The sequence below is a fragment of the Lissotriton vulgaris genome, chromosome 5 (assembly GCF_964263255.1).
Source record: "Lissotriton vulgaris chromosome 5, aLisVul1.2, whole genome shotgun sequence".
Lineage (NCBI taxonomy): Eukaryota > Metazoa > Chordata > Amphibia > Caudata > Salamandridae > Lissotriton > Lissotriton vulgaris.
In genome coordinates this window covers 1932707529-1932734290 of record NC_141693.1, presented here as the reverse complement: position 1 = coordinate 1932734290, position 26762 = coordinate 1932707529, and the positions used below count along the sequence as shown (strand labels likewise).

Sequence of the window (26762 nt, the reverse complement as noted above, 5' to 3'; positions counted from 1 at the left end):
CAGTGCGCCATGCGCGCTGTCACTTTCCACGCAATAGGTCTTGCATTTACAAGAATGTGAGCTATTGGCATTGTAAATGACAATGCCTTATATTTATGTGTTAATTACTAAAATAGATAAGTAAAAGGCATTGTCATTTACAATGCCAATAGCTTAAACTCTAGCAAATGAGAAAACTATTGCATTGCAAATGCTTGTTTTTAAAGCAACACAAACTACCTTTAGCCGTGTACAGCAGTCCTAACAGCCTGTAAGCTACTCCGAATGCATGCTGAAACACCTCTGTTTAGACACTGTTCTGGCTTTTAAAATTCAAGTTATATTTATACAGAATCCTATCAAAGCAGATACACACAACACATTTGTATAAACTCTTGGTACACTGAAGGAAATCACAGCCTTCAGAGAACCTTGGCACTATACTCAATTTGACTTCCTGGTCCTGGACTCTGGCTCCACTTCCAAAAGACACCCTCTCCCTCACAGCTTCCGAAGCTCTTGTGAAAACCTGCCAGATGACTCAGCAAGTGCACTCTTAGCATTTAGAGTAGGAATACACAAAACATGTTGTCAAGAAAAGCTTTAATGGTCTGTATGCACAAACAAGGGCACCCTCCCAGGAATCACAACTTCTCAATTTAAGGGAGTCCATCAAATTACATTTCAAATGTGGAAAAAAAAGCAGATTTTCCATTCTTGCAAGCCAGTTCTATGCCACGGGTAGTTTACTTACAACAGTGCTGCCTGCATTTCTGCAAAACGTCTCTGGTGAGTTATGGGTGGCACGATGGACACTATGTCTTCGTCCCTTGAGTCACTAAACTGTGCCTTCCATGCTCTTTTCACTTATCTTTGATATTGCTTCTATCTGTGGGTTCGCAATTCCAGCTCCACATGGTGTCCGTTGACAGTCCTTCTGCAGCTCGTCCAAAGCCTTGGTCGTATACACACAATTAACGCAGGCCAATATTACAGATTTCACCCATCTACCACAACTAAAAAGAATCTGCCCCTTTAGTCACTAACATTGTCTAGGTCTATTTTGGGATTCTGGAGTAAAAGACTGTGGTACTAGGCAAATGTGTCACTCAAGGGTTTTTTCTCTCTTTTACACTGGATGGGTTTGGTCATCAAGCCTCAAATGCCCCTGTGGTGGGCCTAAAGAAGCCATTTTCTACAGCTTTCTCCTTTCCATCCTGAGAGCTCCTCCCCCCTCCAAGTAAAAAAAATAAAGGTTCGACCTGACAGTCTTAGTAAGGGTCATCTAAAAGAAAAGTGAGTTATCACTATGTGATGAATGATGTCCCACTTAAATGTATAGTTTCTTTGAGGGACACCTTGTGTGTATCCCGACCACAAGCCTTTGCATGGTCTCAAACTTGGAGAACGTAGCACCTTCTAAAACTTCCACCGGTGAAAGAAAAAACAGAGCAAGGAAAGGTGTAAAAATTAGGCCTAAAAGATGTCTTCATTGTAAACGACCTGAGAACGTTTGTCCCGATGGGAGCCTTTGGAACTGTTCTGTACAGCTGCAATGGATAGAGAGAGATGAAGCAATGTTAAGCACTCAACAAATCTAAACCTTCTTTATGGGTCATCTAAGACAGTTTCAAAACTGTTTGTCAAGAACAGAGACAAGGTTTATAGCAGAACACCCTATTGGGTGATACGACAAAGGCATTTCTTCCATGTTTCCATGTGACTCACAGTCTCCTGATGCTCAACACACTAGCTGGTGGCTAAGTACTGCATTCTTTGGAGCAACAGTACACTCAGCATATCATGGTGTTCAACCCAGGACGTTTATTTGTCCCCGTTCCCCTCTAATTAGTAGATCGCTTCACTAGCAAAAGGCAAACAGAGAATACAGGCATACGCCAGCTCTGGGTTTTGGTATATAGGACCACAACTGCTTGTTTGCACCAGGAGGAATCCACATTTCCCACCCTCCATGCATCATAAGATGCAAGAAGCTGAATTAGTCAACATTTCATACACCAACTTCGTCATCCGACATGTGGCAGGGATCCGCTGGCCACACCCCAAGTCACTTGATGGGCAGAGCGGGGTACTTTCTATCAGGCCACAAGAAGTGGTCTACCTCGGTTTCCGGCTACATGCACATACTCACACAGAGATCCCCAGACAGAATTCCCCGTTGCGGCTTCCAGCATGGGCTGCTTGCGGGCAATGCTGACCCTTATAAGAACATCTTCCACTTTTGTCCCATTCAGCTGCAAATGAAATGTAGAAAAGTGACAGAGTGTGAGACTTCATAGCTTACGAACTGAGCTGTGGCAGGACAGAAAGGGAAAGACCAGTTACGACCCTTTAAAATTACTAATCATAGCTGTAGTCTGTGCCCTCTTCTGCTACAAGGTCATTATACTGCACATCCAGCCCTTCTGTCTAAGCTGCAAGACAAAGAGGAACCATGCATTGCCTTTGAGAGGCAATCCCCAGCAGTATTTTGCCTACAGCCCACATCAAAGGATAAGTTATGCTATTTTAGAACCCAACAGGCATCCCTTAGCATGTTCATTGTGCAGAGTGGAGTCAATTTTCGGTCATCAGTGAGTGAGTTCCAATACCTAAATATATGCAATAAAAATCCAACCCCCTCTGGGTGCTGTTCAGTTACCTTGCTATTTAAGAGAGGAGAAAATGCAAATTACAAAAAATATCAAATATGTTAGCTTTGTTCAGAAACATATGCAGTCTGGATACATTCAGATCTCACCCAACCAAGTTCCAAATAACTGGACCGGAGTTTGGGGATCTTTAGATGACCGTAGCTACAAAAGAGGTGTTCTTTACTAGCACATCTCACTAAAACTCTTGTAGCACATTCAATGTCTTAGCACCCGAGATTTAAAAACAGTGACTTCTTATACTTTTGAAGACATTCTGTAAATCTAGGCCAGACTAAAATCATGTGATCTAACTTTCATGGGTTTTGAGTATTGAGTGTAGACACTGCCGTAATGCCATCTGAGTAAAAGCCAAAGTCTGTCTTTACCGTAGATATTGCTAAGGGACAGGTACTAACTAAGTACTTAGCTGTAAATTGCTTTTGCCATGACACAGCCTCTAAATACACAACTTAAATGATAAGTATTCAACATCAGTTACAACCAAGCTAGTCTGAGCCTTAACTTGAAATTTCTGTTTGTCAATCACCACTGTTAGGCCAGAACTTAATACACTTTCAAATAATGGAATCATTTTAATGGGTCAGAGTACTTTTTATTGTTTTATGAGAAGTATTCGAATATATGCATCGTATCAGTATTTAAGTATTGTATACATTTTTATCCGTTTTGTAAGATTTTAATTAATCAAACAAATAAATAAACGTGAAACATGAAACACTTTCAAATAACTCAAGTCATTGTTCTGGTGTAGATTTGGAAACACCATCTTTTTCGACAAGGCTCAAGATGAATTACTGAAAATTATGACAAGTAGTCATCATGAATTAATTTACATGAACAATTTTAAGCCCAATTTGCTCAGCGTGCACCTCCGGCAGCACAGACAAAGTGCCAATCGCGTAGGCCTAGATTAATGAGTGGTGGAAGCCCAATGCAGCTTTTCTAGCATTTTTCTATTAAAGGTTTTAAAATCTAAACTCAATTCTAAAATAAGAACATGATAATGAACGGAATATATTTTATGAATTTCATAGGGGCTTTATAACAAGCACTGCCAACGCCAAATGGCCTTTCCTTTATAAAGTGAGTGCTAAGCTATTGGCGTCCCAATTCTTGTTTGTAAAGCATAGTTAAAAAATCTGAAAGAAAAATATTTGTAGATACTGGTATAAGCACAAACACACATCACAATATCTCAAAACTGATTTCAATCTTTATAATAGACGCCAAGGTTTATTTTCTGACTCACAAAGAAAGTTTAAACAGAATTTAAAAAGACTGCTGTATATTGTTCAGCTTAAAAAGAGCAGAGAGGAATAGTTGCAAAAACTTACAGGAACATAACATCTGTCTGAGGAAGTGGCGGAATCTAATTCTACACAATTCAGAATTAGAACAAATGCTTCTCAGGAGAAGAGAAATTTGCTTTCCAGTCACTCTAAATAAACATTTTGCCTTAAACACAGGCTAAGTGAGTGTAGCAGCTGACCAAGAAATTTGAAAAAAAAGAATCCCAAGAGGAATCTTTATTTTCTGCTAAATCCAAAATGGGTTCCTACAATGGGCAGGAAGTCATAACTGGATACTGATATTAAAGGAATAACATACATCACAAGAAGATGCTGCAATGCGTTTAATGAACTGCTGGGACACAAAGCTGTTGGGTGAAAACAAAAACGTAAATAAAAAATAAAGAGAAAAATAAAGAAGAGGCACTGCACAAGAGGAAACAAAATCACTTGTCTGTCCCTTAAATTTAGCTTCCTTCTCCTACCTCTGCAATGGCTTGATCGGCTGATTCCATCTTTTCAAATGTCACAAAGGCGCAGCTGAAAGAGTCAAGAAAAAAGTGTCAATCACAGGGATAGGATTTCTAAACCGGACAACTCATTTGGGATCTTAGGCCCAATCACAAAAGCATAATCTGGATCAGCTGCCACCAATGTCTCTATGGACCTTTTAGTGCTGCCAATTTGGAGGAGGCATATATTGCTAATTCCATGTTGTCCTTTTTTTGTGTTGACCCTTCTGTGGCCTTGCACATCTGCCTTCCTCCTCTGCTTCTCCAGTCATGCGCTGAAGGAGAAGCTAGGAACCATAGGTAGGGCAATAAAGTACTTTCGTCTTATGGGTTGGTGTGTTACTTTTTAGGGGGAAAAGGGCTGTGTAGAAGAATTTTATAATATTTCAAATTCAGTAATAGAACAATTTAAGCTCAGAGGACCCAAGATGTCAAGAAAGATCATGAGTTATTTCAAATTCTGCAGCTTCAACAGGGAATGAAAGATATGCAAATGGAGAGGCCTTGTAAATATAGCGGATGACACACCACTGTTGCTCCCTCCTTCAACATGGCATTGACAGAAACCCATAGCACTGCACTTTTGAATCAGGTATTTTGTCTACTATATTTTACTGTCCCACCCATTGCTACTGATAGATTATTCATTACTCTCAAGCATGTCCCCGGCTGCTCTCTTACTTGCGTACTGAGTCAGTAGCAAGGTCAATGATATTTCCATAGTTGGCAAATGCACTCCGTAGCATGGTCTTGGTCATTCCTGCTCCATTCACATAGACGGTATTTCCTTTTCGTGGTGCTCTGCGGTCTGGGAAGGAGTCTGACCCTGAAGGACCAAAAGGTTGGAAAAATAAAATGAATACTCAATCTTAAGTCATGGATATGTGTAATCCACTGTGAAACACAGTGTGCAAATACAATTGCACTTTGCACCTCAAATGCCAAATAAACTTTAAATGCTATATTTCGAATTTGTTCATCTAATAGTTTACAGTGTGAAATCAATTCTTAAATTCAAAACACAGCAATAAAAACGTCATAACACACTATTTTCATATAAACATAAAATAGGTGGTGGTTAATTAGACCAAAATACATCCACTCTGCACTAGCACTCTGCACTACCACTCTGCACTACCACTCTGCACTCAGCACTCTCAAACTGCACTCTGCACTACCACTCTGCACTCTGCTCTACCACTCTGCACTCAGCACTCTCAAACTGCACTCTGCACTACCACTCTGCACTACCACTCTGCACTACCACTCTGCACTACCACTCTGCACTACCACTCTGCACTACCACTCTGCACTACCACTCTGCACTACCACTCTGCACTACCACTCTGCACTACCACTCTGCACTACCACTCTGTACTCTGCACTACCACTAAGCACTACCAAACTGCACTACCACTCTGCACTACCAGTCTGCACTCTGCACTACCACTCTGCACTACCACTCTGCACTACCACTCTGCACTACCACTCTGCACTACCACTCTGCACTACCACTCTGCACTACCACTCTGCACTACCACTCTGCACTACCACTCTGCACTACCACTCTGCACTACCACTCTGCACTACCACTCTGCACTACCACTCTGACCTCTGCACTACCACTCTGCACTACCACTCTGCACTCTGCACTACCACTCTGCACTCCCAAACTGCATTCTGCACATAACGTCGTCACCCCGAAGGCCATCTCCTGCTCCCAACCATCGTTGTTCACAATGTCCCTATCCTTCACCACAGCACAGAGCAGAACGGCGCCTTCCCTCATAGACTGACATACAGCATGGTGCCCAGTAGGACTGCGCCAGATTTATATTTAGCTGGTGTCGCAGCCGCCCAAACTCACACTGTGAACCCGAAGTAGGGCATGAAAAGCGCACTCTTTACCTCTTACTGGACTCGCCACCCGTAACCCTCAAATGTTCACAATAAGCCTGAAAGTTAAAATCTTTTTAAATGCATAATTGTTGGAATGAGTGAATGTTCAATATCATCCGAAATTGCACTTTCCCACTTATTTTTATCGCAGCTAAGAGTGACAGTCAAATATACAGCTGGTACCGTGTTCTTCCCTCGTTATTCCACTTACCATGTCAGCCGCTTAAATAAACAAATTGGCAAGCCAGCCCGAAGCACCCACCACGTCCACCCTGAAGTATCACCTCACAGGGCTATCAGTGCTCTAAAACAAACTCGCTTTACATTCTGTGTTCAAACAAGGAGGTGCAAGCTGGCTGAAAACTGTAAACCTTTTATTCCAAACAAACATTTTAAATTTCGGTAAAAGCATTTCAGCTATTCAAACATTTAAATTAGCTGAGTAAACCTGAGATGAAAGGAGCAACAAAATAATGCATGGCGCGCGCCCATCAAAACGCACTGCAGAATGGTGAACGCGCCCACAGCATCTGGATTCCATTACAGCACCTCCCTGACAGCTCCTAATTGATATTTATGGACGGCCGTGCTCGTAACCACACAGAAAATGCCACAAATGGCGGACGAAAATTACATATAGCCTATCGTGTCAAGGCTACTAAAAGGACAGCACAGCGAAGACTAATCACTATGCAGATGCCATAACAAAAGCACGCGCACTAAGGAATCTATCTGGCCCGAGCCCTAAAGAAACCTTTTTTTTTTCTTTAACATAAGAGCTCGAAGCTCCGCCCCACTTCGTGGTGACGTAGGCCGAGCCCTAAAAATGGCAAGCTTTGTTTATCCAAAATAAAAAGCTCATATTTGACATCAGTATGTATTTTCGGAACCTGATAATGTGATGCATGAAGATGGAGTGATTGATTATCCATAGTACTGTGTATTTAAAGCATGTATAATATTTCATGCTGGATTGTAGAGACTTATTGCTGATGTAGTTTCCTTGGGGTTAAATGTTGCTTGCTACTAAGGTTTCTACTCAGTTACTTATGTGGTTGCTATTTCATGTTATTTCTGTTGATGACTGCCCAATACACTTGGCTGGTCAGTACTGCCACTAAGTACCCCTTCTAACATGGAGGAAACAAAATCCAAATACTAATGTTCCTGGAGTTCCTGGCATTAAATATACACATGACCACGGCACAGAAGTATAGCCCAGACCCTGTAATGGATACTCATGCCAGAATATACTCACATGGCATACCCAAATGAATGTATTAGCTTCACCACAGCTGCAGGTGGATGGACGATTATTATATTCAGCACCAGAAAACTAAAGTCACAGCAAGTACCCTTTTCTACTTCGGCATTGGATTTTTCATGGAGTACAAAGCAGAAATTACTTGGGGAGGTGGACCAGTTGGACTTCAGAATAAGAAAATAAACTCATGTTCAACATGTCATGTTCCCATTTGGTCGTGCCTCTGGGTTAGGCAATAATGTTTCATAAATTTCCAATATGCTGCCATCACAATTTCTTGGAGAGATGGGTTCATGAAGATTTGCTCTTCCGACCGGGAGTCTCACTGCTTCAACTATGTCTATTCACGAGTTTGCTTTTAATAGAATATTTTAATGCAACTTAAAAAAAAGTTATTGTTATGGCCTCTTGACAGAGGGGATCTTTTGCAAGGTTCACAGACTACAAATAATTGATTGGTTTATCTAAGCTATCTTGTTGCGTCTATAAAATACCCTAGGATGTGTTGACCGATTGAGAAGCACCAACCAACAGAGTGCAAGTGATTACTAGGTCGAAAGAGATCACCTTGGGGGACAACAGTGAACTGTGGGAACTGTACATGGTGAACACTGCTATGGTTTTGTATGTGCTAATCCACTGCTGAGCATATTGTACCATCTTTATGGAAGCATTTTGTGTTAGTTAATAAAAAGATATTTAAAAAAAGAAATACCCTAAACACTTAACATCTGATGCGTGCAGCAGTCTCTAAGGATAAATGGGATTTGAAAAGAAATTAGGCAAACACGTTAATAATTAATGTAATGATCGCTGTCAACTTTGGGACAAAATTTGTGCCAGATCACCATTCCCTCACACACGAAAATTCGTTATCTCATTGACCCTTCTTCTGGAGGCAACACGCAACATTTCAACACATGAAACTAATGGTGGCTCTAATATGGAACATTAGGGCCAGATGTAGGAAGGCTATTACCGGTCGGCAACGGCCGAAATTAACGAATTTCGTCCGTTACCGACCGGTAATAGGCTTTTCTGATGTAGGGGCCGAAATTAAGGATTCGGTAATTTACTGAATCGGTAATTTAAGGAATCGGTAAATTACCGAATTCCTAATGTAGGGAGCAATTAAATGAGTGCTTATCTCATGTTAGGATTCCTTATTTACCACCAACTACAAGATGGTGGTAAATAACGAAAAAATAAAAAACTATTTTATACAAATTTCTTCAGTGCCATGTTGCAGACATACATGCCCTTAGGGCATGTATGTCTGCAACATCTGCACCCATACACAATTGAGGGGTGCAACAGGGTGTCAAAGTGACACCCTGCTACCCTTCAATGTTTTCCCCCTTTTACCGAATCAGTATTTACCGATTCGTAATTGTCATTCCCCATAGGAATGAATGGCAATTACTGAATCGGTAAATACAGATTTTTACAGATTCGGTAAAATGTACCGAAAAATTACCTACATACTAGTTACCTATTCTTAAATACCGAATCGATAAATTTCGGTATTTAAGAATAGGTAAATAGTATTTACCTACATCTGGCCCATATCCCATGTTCAACTACCTATTTAAGTGGAATTAAAAAACAGCAGCTCCTTAAAATAATCCCAGGAAAGGAAGAATATCAAAGGGAGGAGAAAGGCATGAAAAGTAAAATATACTTTGAAAGGAGCGTGCCGCAAGAAGCCACCAGCAGTAACAAGTATTGCTACAGAGATAGGTTACAGCTGCAGTAATCAGAAGACTATACTTGTAACAGTAAACTCCACAAGGGATACGCTGGTAGAGGGTTTTTCAACAGTGAACACTTTTTATGGCAGGAGTGATTTTCTTATACAGTACTCACTTCGGAAGTCTCGGTCCCGCTCTCGGTCTCCTCTATCTCGCTCTCTGTCTCTGTCACTTCTGTCCCGTTCTCTGTCACCTCTGTCACCTCTGTCGGCACGGTCCCCACGGTCTCTTTCTCGGTCTCTGTCTCGGTCTCTGTCTCGGTCCCTCTCGCGGCTCCGGTCGAACGAGTCTCGGTCAGAATGCCGGGCACTATCTCTCTCTGGGTCTTTTTCTGCATCGAGGTTCTCTTCTACCTCTTTGTCTGCTTCACGGATCTGGTCACTAGAACTGACAAAGCTGTATAAAGAGAGAGAAAGAGTGACAATGAGAGAGAGAGAGAGAGAGAGAGGGAAACTGCATGTCAATCACTGCTAAGACATCACGATGCGGGAGAAAATGTAAATACATTTTCTGCTGACCTTCACGTACTAGTCTTGAAATTATAGATTAACTTTAAGATTGTATCAGGTTAAACAAAAATTCCCATCCAAACCGTGCATAGGAAAACAGATGATTCAACTGCTTTAGATGGGTGGTAGAGATTCTCATGGGCACCAAGTACTGGTCATAGAGGAACCTGAATACCTGGTTGTTGCTCACTCCGAACTAGGTGAAATGTAGCAGAGATTATAGTGGGAAGGAACCCTCCTACATGCGCAAATATCCATCACGACTGACTATATTTCATTAAATCTCTATTCTGAAGATAATAAAGTCAAGAGTATTAGGTCAATGACAACCAGTATCTTTTATTGCTCCTCCGCAGGTGCAAGCATTCTGGAGAACAGTGTAGGCTGGAATTTGAGCTACTGTAGCCTCTACTAGTACAATAAACAACCATGTGTGTGTGTTCACACACTTGCCCTGGTCCATAACTTCATCCCATCTCTTCACTCACCTCTCATAGAGAGACTTCCTCTGCAACCGTCTTGAAGACTGAGGAAAGGTAATCGAAAGAAAACATGAGTCGCATGAAGCAAACGCTAAAATGTAACTACATTTCAAAGGCTATTTATTTCCAACAGGTTACCCAGCAGGAAAATGTTGTATTATCATTTATTTCTAAAGCCATGGGGATGTCACGGCGCTGAGTAATTGCCTGTACTGACCACTGAGATATACTAAACAAGAGACATTGTACCATCCATCAGCCCGGAAAATGCAGGTTTTCAGTCCCTTTCTAAACCTGGTATGATTATCAATAAGTAGAATCTCAAAAGTAGGGAATTTCACTGAGCCGCGGCCAGATATGAAAAAGCCTGACCCTCGGATCTGACTCTGCCTTATACGCTTGGTTTTAGCTAGGGCCAGATTACGAGATCTCCGATCACGAGCGGATTTATAAAATTCCATCATGGCTTGCAGGAACTCTGGACCCTCGTTATGCTTTAAGAGCATAGCATAAGAGTTTGAAATTAAGTTGCTTGCGCATAGGCAGTCAATGTAGAGATGCTAAACAGGCTGAAGCAGATCCAAACCTGTCCATATTGCAGATTTACTTGCCCGCTGCGCTTTGGATTACCTGCAGTCTTGGATTAACTGCACTCTGTAAAAGACTAAGGGCCTGATATAGATCTTGGCGGATGGGTTACACCGTCACAATAGAGATGGATATCCTGTCCTTCGGAATAAAAATCCTATAGGATATTATGGCATGAAGGATATCCGTCACCGTCGTGGTGGAGTAACCGGTCTACCAAGATCTAAATCAGGCTCTAATTCCTTATCTAACCATGGATTTAATTTGAGGGGCTGACATTTTTAACAAGGTTTTAATCTTAGGAAGACACAATCATTTAATTGGGAAGAACATGTGATGGACCTGGAATCAGAGTCTGACAGCATGAATATCTCAGACTCCCAACCATATTAATATGTTACCGGCATGTGTAGCTGTAGGTCCACCCACTCTGCATACTCCTGCCATCAAGTGTTGGGCTCGAACCTTTACAACTTGATTTTCTTCTAAGAAGCCTTTTGAGTCACAGGGTATAGTGCCTCCTACGACTAGCAATGTGCATGTGCATCAACTCCATAGTCAGATTGTTTTGTTACGCCATGGGGGTCCGATATGCTTCACCAGGGTCTCTCCAGTACTCCATTCCCTATGGCCTAGGACAATCCTTCTGTGCATCCAGTTTTCACCTCCTCCGTCGTGGTCCCTTCATCGGATCTGTGTCTTCGGGTCCATCAGCGCTCAGCTTGGGCATTTGCCCCTTTTGGTCCTCTTTTGTTGAGTCTGGTGCTCGAGAATGCAAGCATCATGATGGAAAAAAATTCCATCTTGCTACTGTCCACAGTGACACTCCAAGTACTCATGGGCAGATCAACACGCAGTTTAAACCCTCTGCTGTCACCGGAGCATAACAATGGAGCAGCACCGACACGATGATACCCTAGACATCTTCGGGGTACACGTTGAAGAAGAAGTGGAAAGAGAAGATCAGGTCGAGCAAGTTGCGTCCTTCAGCCCGGAACCCGGTTCCTTATAGAACTCCTAGGTCCCAGACCCGCTGCCCATGCCAGGCCTGCATCACAGGGCGACAACTGCGAGTACTACTTCTCCTCACCAATTCTCTCACTGCCCTTGGGGCCAGGCATCAAACCCATAATCAAAGATACAGCTTTTCGGGCTGCCACTGCCCCCTCGATCTATGGGCTTCAGAGCAGACTCTGACCCCGGCACATGGGCAAGTGAACAAGATCTGGCCTCTCTCAACAAACTCTGGGGTCTCTGTCAATATTAAAAATGCCCTCGAAGATGAAAAAGCCTTCCGCACACAGTTGGCTGTCCATGCAGACTCAGAGGATCAGGAGCTGCTGATCCTTCAACACCTTCAGGAGAAGCTGGACTCTCAACAGCAAAGACTGTTCATGAATCCCCAGATGGTTAAAACCACAGCAAAGCTTTTACAAAAAGGTTAAGGAGACACTCCCTCACAAGCAGATGCTGACGTTTGAAGAGTAACTAGCATTGGGACCCCCTCCACCTCCAAAACCTAAAAAGCTTCACGAGAGAGGCACCAGTCCACTGCCCTCAAGACCTGCTCTTCCATCGTACCGTCTCCTCCTCTTACCTCCTCAATCCCATCCACCACCGCAGTGGCCACTGCTTCCTTCCCCAGAGGGCTCCTATGGGCTTATATCCTTATGATGTCTACATGAGCCAGAACTCCAGGATGACCTATGGGAGGATCAAGGAGGCTGACCCTAATCTATACCTTGTCAAATGTTCACCTCCCGACAACACCACCTCTTACCATACGATAATCCACAGAGTGGCCACCGTTTGCATTGTGGACCTACATACAATTCTATAAGAGGAGCACTTTCTGGTGGAAAAGCTCTTCCATGCCCAGTGCCCCACACACTTCTTGCCCATGCTTAAGGAGATGCTTAAGCTTACTTATGAGGCCGTCAAAGACACAGTCAAGGCCAGGGTCATCATCCAGAGGGTTGACATGAAATACAAGCCCTCACCCTCGGATACCTCCTACATTAGGCCCCAGCTGCCACCAGACTTATATGTGATGCACACCACCCATAAATAGGCAAATACACAGGGTACTGAGGATGCCCCGCCAAAGACAACGAGAACAAGAAGATCAAAGCAGCGGGTATGTGGATTACCTCACAATCTGCAACTCATTGGCTGATCGCCAACTTTGATGTTGTCTAGGTACGACCGTGCACAATGGGACGAAATCGGGGACCTGATCCAGAATCTCTCTGACCATTACAAACAGCGGGCACATACAAATGTAGCTGAAGGACAAGCAATCTCCAACACCACCATGAGGTGTGCTCTGGATGCAGCTGACAGAGCCTTGATTTGCAGGCATGCTTTGCTCTATGTGTCTGGCTTCAAGCCAGAAGTCCAGCAGCATCTGATCAACATGCCCTTCGATGGGGAGGGCCTTTTTGGGCTTCAAGTTGACCAGATGCTTGAAAAGATCAAGAAAGACACACATACAGCCAAAGCAATGGGAGATGTCCAGGTTTCATTGCCCTGTTCATCTTTTGTCGCTCACATTCCGTGGCTGTGCTAAGACCACCTCCCCAGAGGCCTCCCTCTCCTACCAGAGACTGCAGTACCAATGACAGGCCTCCATGACTATTCGAGGGGTGCCTACTGGGGAAACAATTACAAAGGCAGGGGTAGAGGTGGGGCGGCAAAGGGAGCACCCCCCAAACTGTAACTTTCTCTACATCACCCCCCAGACCCCTCCCCCGATCACACAATGCTGGTCAGGGTACGCCTGCAGGGCTCCCTCCACAATGGTGAAATATCACTTCAAACCAATGCATTTTGTGCATTGTTGAACAGGGTTACAGACTGGAGCTCACTGCTCCACCACCAAACAGTACCCCTCCCCCACCACTGCAAACACTCCCATTCAGCAAAACTGTCACCAGAGGCTCCCCAAGGATGAGGTAGGTACTTTTTTACTCAAGAAAGCCATAGAGTCAGTGTTGCACCAACAACGCGGCAAAGGGGCGAACTCCCTGTACTTCCTAATCCCCAAGAAAGGCAGGTCTGTCAATACCATACTAGACCTCCCACCCTCAACAAGTAGAACCTATGAGACCATTTCCACATGGTCACGCCACAGGACGTTATTAGACTACTGTGGCAAGGCAACTTCATGGCTGTACTTGAACTGAACAATGTCTATTTCCAGATCCCGATCCATCCTGCACATCATGGCTACCTAAGATTCATGGTAAGTGGACGGGACTTTCAATTAAAAGTTCTGGCCATTGGCATAACCACGCCTTCAGAGTTTTCACCAAATGCCTTGCAGTGGTAGCAGCTCATCTACGGAGGGGCATCCTCCACGTCTTCCCCTCCCAAGACGATTGGCTGACAAAGAGTGCAAGCAAACAGCAGTGTTTGGCTCACACACAGATCACCACGATCTGGGTTTCACCACCAATGTGGGCAAGTCCCACCTCCAACCGCTACACAAACAGCCATTCCTAGGGACAATACTGAACACAGATACCGGGAAAGCTAATCCTAGTCCTGCGCGGGTCCAAGCATTTCAGCTCCTGCTCCCTCTTATTCAGCCAAATCATCAGCTAACAGGGAGAACAGTGATGCATATCCTCTGCATGATGGCCTAGTGCAAAGCAATTGTTCCTCACAACCGCTTACACATGCGTCCACTCCAAGAGTGCCTAGCAGCATAGTGGTCAAAAGATGAGGGTCTAAGGGAAGATCTAGTGTTGATTTGGGCCAACACCAATCACTCTCTGCAGTGGTGAAACAGCAACAGCCTTTTCTAGCTCTAGTACCCCTGGTGATAAGCACCAAGGATGCCTTTCTCACAGGCTGGGGGTCCATCTACCAGACATGACTGTTCAGGGTCGGTGGACACCCCTTCAACAGACCTTCCTCGAGTTATCAGTTCAATTGGCTTTGAAGACCTTTTCTTACCCCGTACAAGGCAGTCCATATCGAAACAAACAACATGACTGCCATGTACTATCTGCAAAAACAAGGAGCATACACTCTCCCCAACTCTCAGTGTTAGTGCAAGATATTTAACGTAGGAACAATCCACTCAAAAGTACACATGCTAGTGAAGTACCTTTCAGGAGAGGACAACAAATTTGCAGACCTGCTCAGCAGGATACAGCAATTTGTCCATGAGTGGGAACTCCAACCAGAACTCCTGCTCCCCTATTTCCAACGTTTGGGGTTTCTAGACAAAGATCTGGTGCAACCACCAGAAATACCAAATGCCCTAGCTACGCCTCTAGGTTTCCACACAGCACACATAGTCTGTGAGTAACACACTATGAATCGACTGGTGAGGGATATTTGGCTACACTTTTTCCTCCTCTCCCACTCCTTCCATACAGGATTTGGAAGCTTCAGCAGACCTCCCTCGCCCTAGTTGCTCCCACATGGGCCAGGCAGCTGTAGTTCACAACCCTCCTTGAGTTGTCTGTAGACCCTCATGAGAAACTCCCTAACAGGCAGGACCTGCTCCTCCAACACCAGGGCATACTCTGTCATCCCAACCCCAGGCATGCTTGGCCCAGCCATCTGGCTCCTGAGGTTCTAGAGTTTGGTTATCTCAATTTGCACCCTGAATAAAATGTGCATTCTCAAAGACGCTTGCCTGATATGTGGCAAAGTGGATGAGGTTCAATCGCTACTGCCTAAAACCAACAGTGCACAACATTACCTGTTACCTTTTTCACTTGCAACGCTCAGGCCTGGCTTAAATTTGGCTGCAGTAACAGCATGCTTACATAACAGGGAACACTATTCAGAGTCCCCATCATTAAAGATGTTATGGAAAGGAGTAGGAGGGCTTTTACCCACCCAGGATACCCCTGGTCTTGTCCTGGAACCTAAATGGAGTCCTCCTAGGCTCATGAAGCTCCCTTTCCAACCCAGTTCATTCTTGCCCACTTTGATTTTTTGTCTTGGAAGTAGCGTTTGTAGTCGCAATCCCTTTCCTCAGGCTTGTCAGCAAGATACAAGCTTTCACACTGGAAGAGCCCTTTTTCAATGTTCAGGATGACAAGGTAGTCCTTATAACTAACCCAACGTTTCCACCCAAAGAGATCTCTCCTTTCCACCTCAACCAGACAACTGAACTCCCTGTGTTCTTCCCACACCCAGACTCGGTGGCAGAGCGAGCCCATCAACTCTAGATGTAAAGAGGGCCCTCTTGTACTATTTTGATATGTCAAAATCATTTCGTAAAAGGCAACTGTTGTCACATACTCTAAACCATACATAGGCAGCGACATTTCAAAAGCTTGGCTAGCTTGCTGGCGGCTGAACAAGTACATTCAAACCTGCTATAGGTCAAAAGGCAGTTCCCATCCTCTGGCTGGCCACCACTTAGGGGGGAAGGAAGGAGGGGGAATAAAGGGGGGGTGGAGGAGGAGGGACTGCTTTACATGTTATGTAGAGCATGTCTATCCACAGTTAAGCATGAGACGAACAAAAAGTGTTACTTACCCGGTAAGCATCTCATCGTGGCATGTAGTGTTGTAGATTCACATGCGCCCACTCTCCTCCCTGGAAGCCTTCGGCTGTTGCGCATATCTTTTTTTCTTTCACTTTATTTCTTTGATAGCTTTTTTGACTTGTATGGTCACCCTTTCAAACTATGGAGTCATTATACCTTGTGACTCGAAAACGCCCAACACTAGATGGCACAACAGAGCACTACATGTCACAAACAGATGCTCACAGGGAGACATTTTCCCTTCACTGTCCGGAAACCAAGTTGACCTATAGTAGTACCATGAATCTGAGCAACACAGTTTTCAGACAACCAAAATGTTTATAAGGTCACACCTGGAAAATGTGAAGATACATATGTAAAAGCAGGCAGTACCTGTGTCTGGGCCTCCTAATTGTAACATCTGCATTATGGAAAAGTAATTACAAGGGGAGGAGCCTACCAAAATGCCTGCTTACTCTTACTTCATAAACCAAGTCACTTATCAGATACTAGACCTAAATATTCACAGTGTATGCTGCCACAAAGAACTTGCTCTCCTGATTGAGGAGAGAACTAGGACCTCTAGGAAGTAATGAGAGTCTAATGATTCTAAAGACTTATTCTATGAATTTGAACAGTGTAACACCACCACCAAATGAAACTAGTCCAAAGAGGACTAGCAACTATTCCATTTGAGACACAAAATCCATTAACCAGTGAAGGCTCGGATCAACCCTTTTCATGTGCTAGCAGTTAAATAAAGCCCAGGATTTCAGGTCTTTACTACCAGGATGACAGACCTGCTAATAAAGAACTATAGGATAAGGCTGTTGCCAATCAACACCACAAGCTGCATCGGCTACTACAGTACATCCCAAGTGGCTCTCACTGAAGAGTCAAAGCACTAAGTGGGAGCTTTAGTCTCCCCAAACGTACAGTACTGGTTCATGCCATGTACTGTTCTTTAGAGATCAAATGCTTAAGCAGCAAACTTTTAGCTGCTGCATGCTGAGATACATACACCATCTGCATACTATGGATAAGCAGTGCCAGCCTCATCATGCTTGCCCCTGTTGTGCCTTAGGTAGACTTGATATTCAGGCAAACTAACTGAAGGCGTTCCATGTTATTTTTGTTGACAGTGAGCTGCAGTCGGATATCATGCACATGTATCCCTTTTCGGAGAGTGAATAGTTTCCACCTTCTCATCCAGATTACAGAGTGAATGACAGTACAGGCACCAGCTTTTTTTAGCTGTAAACTTTTAGAGCAACTGCCTACCAATGTATAGGTTATATTTTCTTTTTTTTTTTTTACTTACTGTTCCCCATGTCTCCTAACCAGAGTGCCCATTTTAAGCTGCATCTGTAAAAGACGTAAATCTAAGCAATAGTTTAAAAGTAGTATTTTTGTTAGGTCATCATACTTTACCTGAAGTAAATACAATCACCCCCAAAAGTAGACTGTTTCTATACCCTGAAAATCAAAGCCTACAATGAGGTACTGCTGTGAGTTTGCACTATCCTCCAGTCCCTCAAATGGCAGATACAATAAACAATACTTGTCACTCAGTTACTCTTCAGTAACCTTGGCCCTGGAAATCGGGTCTGATAGTCATCTTTTTTGTATACAGCAGGGATCATTTTTCTTAGTTGAAAATGAAATAATTTACTACAGAAGATCGACTTCTGTTATTAGCTGTTGCTTTGCAGCTAGCCAAGTGCTAAACAAGCATGTAATCATCACCTGATCGCGAAGAAACAGGAAAAGAAGGTAACCGGATAACTACAGCAGCATGTAGAACAAAACCATGCATGTGCTGGCACCAATTAAACCCACAGGAATAATCTGGTTTTATAGATCAGATGTCCTTGTTCATTCGTTAGGGAGTAGATTAAACCCTCAAAAGCCTGATAGATATAAGCCCATACGTCAATTTGGATCGAGGTTCTTAGAGAGGAACTGTGACTAATCAGAGAGCATGTTGCTACTGGATTCCTGCACTGCTGTCTGCATCATGACATTTCCTTTACCTCGAAGAACATTAAAATGGAACTTTACCCAGAATTATTGATGATATCTTTACACGCTCACCTAAAATTCAGTCTATGTTCAGTTCACTTTGTATGAAAATAAAGAAGCAATAAGTCCGTATTCCTCCACATGCAACACTGGAAACAGAAGCAAATATCTAGGGCTACTTTACTGGTGTAAGAGCAAGTCAATGATAAAGAGGCAGCCTATATCATGAATAGCAGTGGCCGGGGCTCTCAGATTCTGAAAATACATGGCCAATTCTCAAATCGGCATTCCATGTCATCTTTCTCCCTCCAATTATTCCGCTTTTTGATTATATAGCAAAATTATTAAGCAGTTTGCCAAAATGCAAAGCTCCACCGCAGACTTCAAATAGCTAATAGACTAGGGGCCAGATGTAGGTAAAATAGATTTACCGATTCTTAATTACCGAAAATTACCGATTTGGTAATTAAGAATCGGTAAATCTGAGGGGTGGATATGTAGGTATTCCAGATGTGTTGGAATAACGAATCGGAAAAATTCGGTATTTACCGATTCGGTAAATACCGAATCGGTAATGCCCATTCATTCCTATGGGCTTTGAAGCCCATAGGAATGAATGGGCATTACCGATTCGGTATTTACCGAATCGGTAAATACCGATTTTCACAAGGGTGCAGAGGGTGTCACTTTGACACCCTCTGGCACCCCCAAAACAGGCCCGGGTGCCATGTCGCAATCATACATGCCCTAAGGGCAGGTCTGCCTGTAACATGGCATAGGTGTGCATGCACACATGTGCATGCACACCGGAATCGGTATTTTACCATCAGGGACTCAGAAGAGTTCCACCTACATCTGGGTGCCTCAGATTTGGTAAATTTACCGAATTTGTATTATACCGATTCGGTAAAATTACCGAATCGGTAAAAAAATGCCCCCTAAATACCTGTCACCCATTTACCGATCGGTAACGGCCAAAATCAGCCGTTACCGGTCGGTAAATGGCCTGAAACGGCCACCTACATCTGGCCCAATGTTTTTTTAATTAAATCCCAGAACCTTACTACAAAGAAAGCATTGTATATGTGGGTATTCAGCTGATGGGTAGTAACTCTGTCCATAACAGGAAACCACATTTTTGCAGCAACCACATAATAAAAAAGGGCTCATTTAGCCAGGAGAAGGGGATCATGATGTCAAAAACCTGAGGTTCCAGTATCACCTTTTACTTCGAGGTCTCCTTGAATTGAGATTAGGATGGTCAATCACATTTAGCTCTCAAATTTCACAAACATTTCCAACAGTTCAATAAAGTTTTGAAACATTTTATTTACTGAAAGCAAGCCTTTGTTGGCATTGCAGATTGCTATTGTGATTCAGAAATCTAAAACTGGGGCACGGTTATACTTGGAAAAAGTAGCAACTCTTAAATCTTCCTGATGCAGCTTGATTGATGTATCTAAAGAGAGATTGCTGATGACTGTTGAGAGCTACAGGAAACGGTCATGGCTACATACCTCGGACGCCTCCTCCTCAGTGGACATGCTGCGCTGGAAGGGCTGAAACGTTGGCACAGGACCCTTCTCAGGATCCTACCATAGGATGAAAAAAGAATAAATACATTGAACAGATAACTAGGATTTGTAAATGTTGTGTCCATATGTAAGGTTTGTTAGATCTGGAAGTTCAGTGAGGAAGAAGGCTTGGAACAAACAGCACGTATGCCATGTTAAGGTGTATTGTTCTTGGGGCAGTGTAGGACACAAAATAAGTAATATCAAACAAACATACAGACAATTGGACTGAGTATAAAACTCCTTGACTTACTTTAGGGGTCATGGCTACACATGATTAGATTTCCTTAACCCCAAAGACATCCCACAATGATCCTGAAACAATTACAATAAAACCCATAATTTGTAGTGTGTGTTTGTCTCCGTTTCTAGCCCAGCCCAGCCCAGCCTCACCTTAAGCTTCCCCTCCAGGGTTCGTGATCGTTTGAAACCAGAGTTCTTGTTCTCTGCTTTGATGGCACTGATGGCTCCACTTTTCACCAGCATCTTTGCTTGTTCTGTGGCCATTGCAGTGTCCACCACTGGCTGGTCAGACAGAGCTAAACAGGTGAAGAAGCAAAACAGGTTAGGACATCAATAGAAGACTGAGGTGTTCTCCATGAAGTTAAAGAAAGAACATGGCGACTCTCAATCGCAAAACCAACACCTGCCTGCAACACAAACTGAAAATCCCTGACCTTAAGGCTCTATCTCTGAATGATCTTCAGATGAATTACTGAAACATATTTACGTCCATTAGCAGGAGTACACAGTTAAGGATAAACATATGTAATGTTAAATAAAAGCAGTGCCAACAAACTCGACATACCACCCTCGAGAGCTACCGGAAACACAACTGTTTAATGCTGGGAGAGTGTGCACTAGAGAACAGTGCAGGAAGGAAAGGCCCTTGTACCACAGTTATGTTATTTATTGATATGGGAGTTTGGGCCAGTGTCTCACTTTACTATAGCCATTTCAGTAAGTGTACTTGAGCCACAGAGTGAAAACTGAAGAATCCAAGGGCTTGTACATTCTAGAACATTTCTCTGATGCTGCCTTGTAATAAAACAAGTTGAGAGTCAAACTTTGTTTGCAGGGGTGTTCTGAAACAATGACAGAAAGGGTCACCCTGCAGATGTGGGCACATGTTCTTGTAAAGACTTGGACACAGGAACTTCAATTATTTGCCCCATGATTTTCTCTCTTGATGAGTTATGTCAGAGGAAGAAGAATGCCGGTCAAAAGAAGAACATGGAGGTTTTCAGGTATTTTGTTCCTAGCACTATACAGGGCAAAGATCATCTTAAATGTGATGCTCAACTCTAACTGCATCTGGTGAAGTAATTTTAGAGCAGCCATTACATAATGATATTTGCAGAATTTCAGCTTATACTTGGTAGTATGATGATGTGCTTTTCCTGGGGAGGCCTGGGAGTAGATTCACACACAATGGACTATAGAAGCAAACATCACTGGCTGTAGAAGGGTTTTACAGAGAAGTGACAGATTAAGGTTGAACCTGTAGTGAAGGCAGGGCCTTGCTTGCGCTCATTGCTATGTTAGCATAGGCTTATTAGAATTTTAAATGCCATTTTACCCGTTTGCTGCTTTTGCACACGACACTGCATGTAACTGTTGTTGTAAGTTAGGCTGCATGAAATTATTCACATGAGAATGGCTTGTTTTTTAATATCCCTAGACTTACATATCGACCTTAGTCTGCACAGTGAGTGCTGAAGCCTCGAAGGTGATCATAACAATGTTAGGTGTTGTTCGGGCTGATCAGCTCATGCTCTACACATAACATGCACGCAGCTGCAGCTAGCTGAAATTCTGGTGTCTTTAATATCACACTACATGCATGATTTAGACACTGGAGTAAATCTGTCTCCAGGGAAAGAGAGCTTCTGCAGATCCTGATGTGATTCATCTCTGTTGATCTTGGAGGTATAGGGTCCCCTATTCAAGCCTAAGAGACCTTCTATATTATTATAAAACATAGCTACTAGCTATGGAGGGTGGTACGCTAGGAACTGTAAGTCCTGTATCCACTAGCATTATAATATGCTTTTCCGTTTGTGTTTTATGGAATTGTAACAATGCTGATCGTATTATTTTCAATCATATGCCTGCTTATGTTAGCAAAAATACTGCATCTTCGAGCACGTCGTTAAAATAAAAATTTTAAACTGAGAATATAATGAAAGAGTGTACTTGAGTGTATCCTAAGTCGCATGTTCTGGGATGTCTAATCATTGGTACCTGTGCTATAGGACGAAGAGCTAATGAGACACTGATGCTAGTCGGTTAGGTGGTTCTAGGTACTGAGGTGAGTTTATTGGTCCACCACAATTCACTGAGGTCCTGGGGATCTGTGCACAGTTCTGTGTGAGCAGAATCCCTGCAACAAACCCCCTGACCAACGCAATGAATTGGGGTTCAGAGGTCAGTTCCTGGTCAAATAGGATTGCCTGGTTACTTTTCTTTATATTCAAAGGCAGCTTCCCTATGTCCAGCTGAGGATGTGAAAGTGTTTGGTGCCAATTTTAGATTCTCTGGCTTCTGCTGTGGTTGAGATTTTCTGCGACGGAGGAGGAAGGACTAAATTCACTCAAAGACAAGACTTGACACAAAGAGACCACTTGTCTACCCTCTCTGGCAGTGCATATGAGCCAGAGTAGCAAAGGCTGCGGAGAAGCAAGAAATACTGAGGTAAACTGATGCTCTTTGGTGATAATGTTTTTGATAAGCTTCTCTGCAACTGCAAAATTCTGTTCTCCCGGAGAGGCCTATTGCATGACAGGTGGTCACAGAGGAGGTGGTTTTGTTACACATACTCTTATAGTTGTCCGGTTACCCCCATTTCCAGAATGTAGCTGTGAAAGATTGAAAATAATAAGGAGACTGTCCTGAACCTGAGAATTTGCCAATGGTGAGGATAACATGGTTCAGTCAGTCAGATGCAGAGTCACTTAGGAAACACATATTTACCTCATTCATGTTGTCATCTGCAAGATTCATCGAGGTGATTCATACACTCTGCAACCCATTATTCAAACGATAGTCCAGAAAGCAAACCATCTACTCTATCACTGAAAATACTTGTCAGTCATAGGTATAAAGAAAGACAAGGAGGTTTGGAGTGGAGGGGCAATGGGGGGGTATGTCTACGGTGCTGCACCTAATTTTCTTAAAACATTTTCTCCTTAGAAATACACCCGAACTGTAGAACAATTCATACCATGCGCCTTTCCACATTATGTTTCTCAAGTGAGAACATCAGTTAGGTTGACATAACTGCTCACTCAGCAGTACTTGACCTGGGCCAAAGGATTAATGTCTCATGGTTTACATTGTGGCCACAAGATTCTATGCAAATATCACCAGAAAACGAGCTTTTCAGCTGCAAACTCGCAGTGTTAATCCACAGAGATGGTACTCTGAGCTTAGTTTAGTTTAGACTACAAGCTGGTTCATTTGCATACTATGAAACACACTGTCCTACACCGATCTCCAAGCCAACCTCCTCCCCTCCCACCACGCCCAACCCGATTCAGCTACTCACATCGTTTAACACCACCTTGGCTTGCCTGGTTGGTAGAGCTCTGTTTCTTCAAAGCCAAAAGGGCCTTTTTCTTAAGAAAAAATTAAATGATTTGAGTTACTACAAGAACGCAAATAAAGAAACAAATTAAACTCTTAGATAAACAAGGGTCTCAATTACTTTTTCCCCAGATAAAAGCACAAAACATCGAAACTATAGGTTATTTCTTTGGCATACTGGATGAGGGTGAGGTAATGAGGAAGGGGAAAGCTTGATCAAATGAAGTAATAATGCTAATGATAACATGACTGACCAGGTACTGCTTTATGGAATGCCACAAAGGTGGCTCCTTGAATAAAAGGTGTGCACATGTCTTTACTGCCATAAGTATTCACTGATACATTTAGCACTTCAACAATGTTTACTAGAGTACACACGGGTACCCAGTAGGGTATAGGTATATTTTAAAAAGAATGGGAAAGCTGTGAGCAGAAAATACTTGCTTTTTTCTTGAGCTTGGCATACTTCTTCTGCAGAGCTTCCTCCTCCTCAGTGAGACCAGTAGGGAATATCACCATCTTGCTCTGCAAGAAGATGAGAGACACTTTCGCATGACACTCAACCTTAGGCAGTCTGGAGTGGAGAGAAAAGGGGTGACTCCATTTACAAAATTCACCATGTTCTTCCAAGCAGCAACTCTTTGACGAACATGTGGCCTGATACTAATCATGGATCACTCAGTCTTAAAATCAGGATACTTACTTCATTTGTGGGTGTTAACAGTTTAGGCCTTTTCTGTAATAAGAGCCACTTACATTCAAAAAAACTCATCAAGAGCTACTTATATTATTAGTGGTGTAATACTGACCGCAAATATTACATTAGTGGCCACCATATGCAAGGTTACTATTTACGATCACCTCAGTGCATCAGGTGAGATTGCGAGCAGTTATGTAAAAAAGTCTGTGTCAATATGTAATGACTGTACATGGGTAATACATAACAGCAATAGCTGCAGCGCCTCTGGCACCATGGTAATACGATTTGTAAAACGTCTCTCCAATGCCACTTGATTCATCACTCAAATACCAGATTTAAATATATTTTGGAAATTCTGTAATTTTTCTCCAAATATCAGCTTATGAGTTCTTAAAATAAACATACTTTCCCTACAAATATACATTCTCTATTTTGATATATGTATATTAATTCAACCAAGAAAAAACTTATCATTTAATAGACTGGTCTCCACACAGGAGAGCTACATACAGATAGCTGGAGAGTTACCAGTAGCTCACGAACTACCTGTTGGAGAAAACATAAAGCCCTCACAATCTGCCGCAGCAGCTCCAATCTCAAAGGAGATTTTTACAAAAACAATTTCAAATCAAACATGCCCAATAGTATTACGATAAGAAGGTGCAGGTTACATTATTGAAAAACAACACAAATACAATGGCTCTTTGTGATCTAGCTCCTCGGGACACCCGACCCCGAGCCGACCCCTCACCTCTGTTACCGTCTCACCCCGCATCATGCCCGCGTAGACGAAAAGGGTCCACAACAACCGCGTCCATGACGACCGAAATCCCGCCCCTCTCTCCCCTGCAGGATCCAATCCAGTGGAACGGGGAACCGGAAGGACAATCCTACGACCCCGGAAGTCCCGCCTCCCTACAGCCAGCCGGAGATAGAAAAGACGGAAGGAGAGAGACTGGCGGCGTCGAAGGATCGTGGCAGGAGCTTTCGGCTGGAGCGGTGACGGACGGAGAAGACGGGAACGGCGATAGCGAGGAGTGGACCGAAGAGTGGTGGAGTCCCACGGAGGTGGCTGAAGAGCGGCCGTAACTCGGATGAGAGTTACGGCGGAGCGCGTGAGTACCAGTTCCATTTAAGAGCAGATTAGGTGCACTGTGTATATAGTAGAAATCCCCTCTCGCTGTAAATTGTTCCCCGCTATCCTAGGCACGACACCATTTAGGCACTAGACAGTTTGTATATAGATATCCACCTAGCACTGTATAAAGAGCACACCTCTCCCCACCACCCTGTGCACTTCTTTTACTCTCCCTTCCTCGACTCTTACCCGTACCTCCCTCCACCCATACCTCCCTCACTCCTTTTCGTTTCCCCACACGACCCGGGTACCGGTGACGGGGTCAGACCACGAGTCCAGTTTACTAACGGCTCCCCTTTCTTCTCTTATTGCCCTCCGAGGTGTTCTCCGACCACCCAGAGACGGCTACACGCAAGACCAGGACGCCCCTCTGCCCCTCGGAAGTTTTGAAAGAAGAGAGAAGAAGACACGCCGCCGGCCCCAATATTGGACTCGACCCCTTCCTTGGTCACCACCGCCCACTGTGTATAGACTTAATAAAACACTATCGCTCACTATATCCGGCCTCCTCGCCTGATTTTCCAGTCCGCTGTCCACCCACGATCACACTCTTCTACTCAACCAACCAGTGTCATGGACACTTTCGATTTATACAGTTTAGCACTTTTACATGTTCTTTCAGATGCACCCCGGCATTAGTGCATCTAGGAAGTAATGTAAAAACGCAATCCTCGAATTGGGAAGAATGCAGGTAAACAGGAAGGCAGTTGTTGTCAAAGCATAAGGAACAACAGGTCCCCAAATAAAGTAACTGTCAAAATGCATGAGTTAGGATGAGTGGTTGAATAATCAACTACAGGAGGGATGTTAATATGGAAATCGAGGAATTCATCGATGAAAATGAAATCTCGTCCTAATTAACAGAATCGACTATTGTGAACTCTACATCAACCTCGACTAACAAATATGTAGTCAAGCTGGCCCTTAGACAAGGCTTGGGATTGCGGACTGATAGGTCACAGGTGGGGTGTATAGCTGGCAGGCAAAAGCTCGGGAAGGAAACTCTTGATCAACCCCACGTACAGGCGCGTCAACATTACAAGTGTGTGAGGAAGTGCAATCACTGGACGATGTTTCCGGACAGTTTCCACCCTTTCTATCCCCGTCTTCCCTTGTGTGTTTACAGACCGGGCATGGAGAGGACTGGCCCTTTAAGGAATGCACTCCGGCACACCAGGTGACGTCTGTATACCATCCCCAGACGGATGGTTTATGTGAAAGATACAACGCCACATTGAAGCTCACGTTAAAAAAACTCCTGACCGTGGAAGGAAAGGAGTGGGACATGTTGCTTCCATTGG

General features: G+C 43.5%; 1 protein-coding gene across 4 annotated transcripts in view; it reads right to left on the bottom strand.

The window, feature by feature from the left end:
• Window positions 1-565: 565 nt before the first annotated feature.
• The window catches only part of NELFE (negative elongation factor complex member E), a 49512-nt gene continuing 23315 nt past the window's right edge, over window positions 566-26762 (bottom strand). For 3 of the 4 annotated variants that reach the window (XM_086924569.1, XM_086924572.1, XM_086924571.1), the window contains exons 2-11: window positions 24068-24148; window positions 23586-23655; window positions 20432-20577; window positions 19982-20056; window positions 10367-10404; window positions 9485-9765; window positions 5137-5281; window positions 4429-4483; window positions 2132-2234; window positions 566-1529 (exon numbers count right to left, since the gene is read on the bottom strand). In XM_086924569.1, coding sequence (XP_086780695.1) covers window positions 1456-1529; window positions 2132-2234; window positions 4429-4483; window positions 5137-5281; window positions 9485-9765; window positions 10367-10404; window positions 19982-20056; window positions 20432-20577; window positions 23586-23655; window positions 24068-24142 — 1062 coding nt within the window. In that variant the 5' untranslated portion in view covers window positions 24143-24148 and the 3' untranslated portion in view covers window positions 566-1455. Of the gene's footprint in view, window positions 1530-2131; window positions 2235-4428; window positions 4484-5136; window positions 5282-9484; window positions 9766-10366; window positions 10405-19981; window positions 20057-20431; window positions 20578-23585; window positions 23656-24067; window positions 24198-26762 lie in introns of all 4 variants that reach the window. The other variant, XM_086924570.1, reaches the window with a different exon arrangement.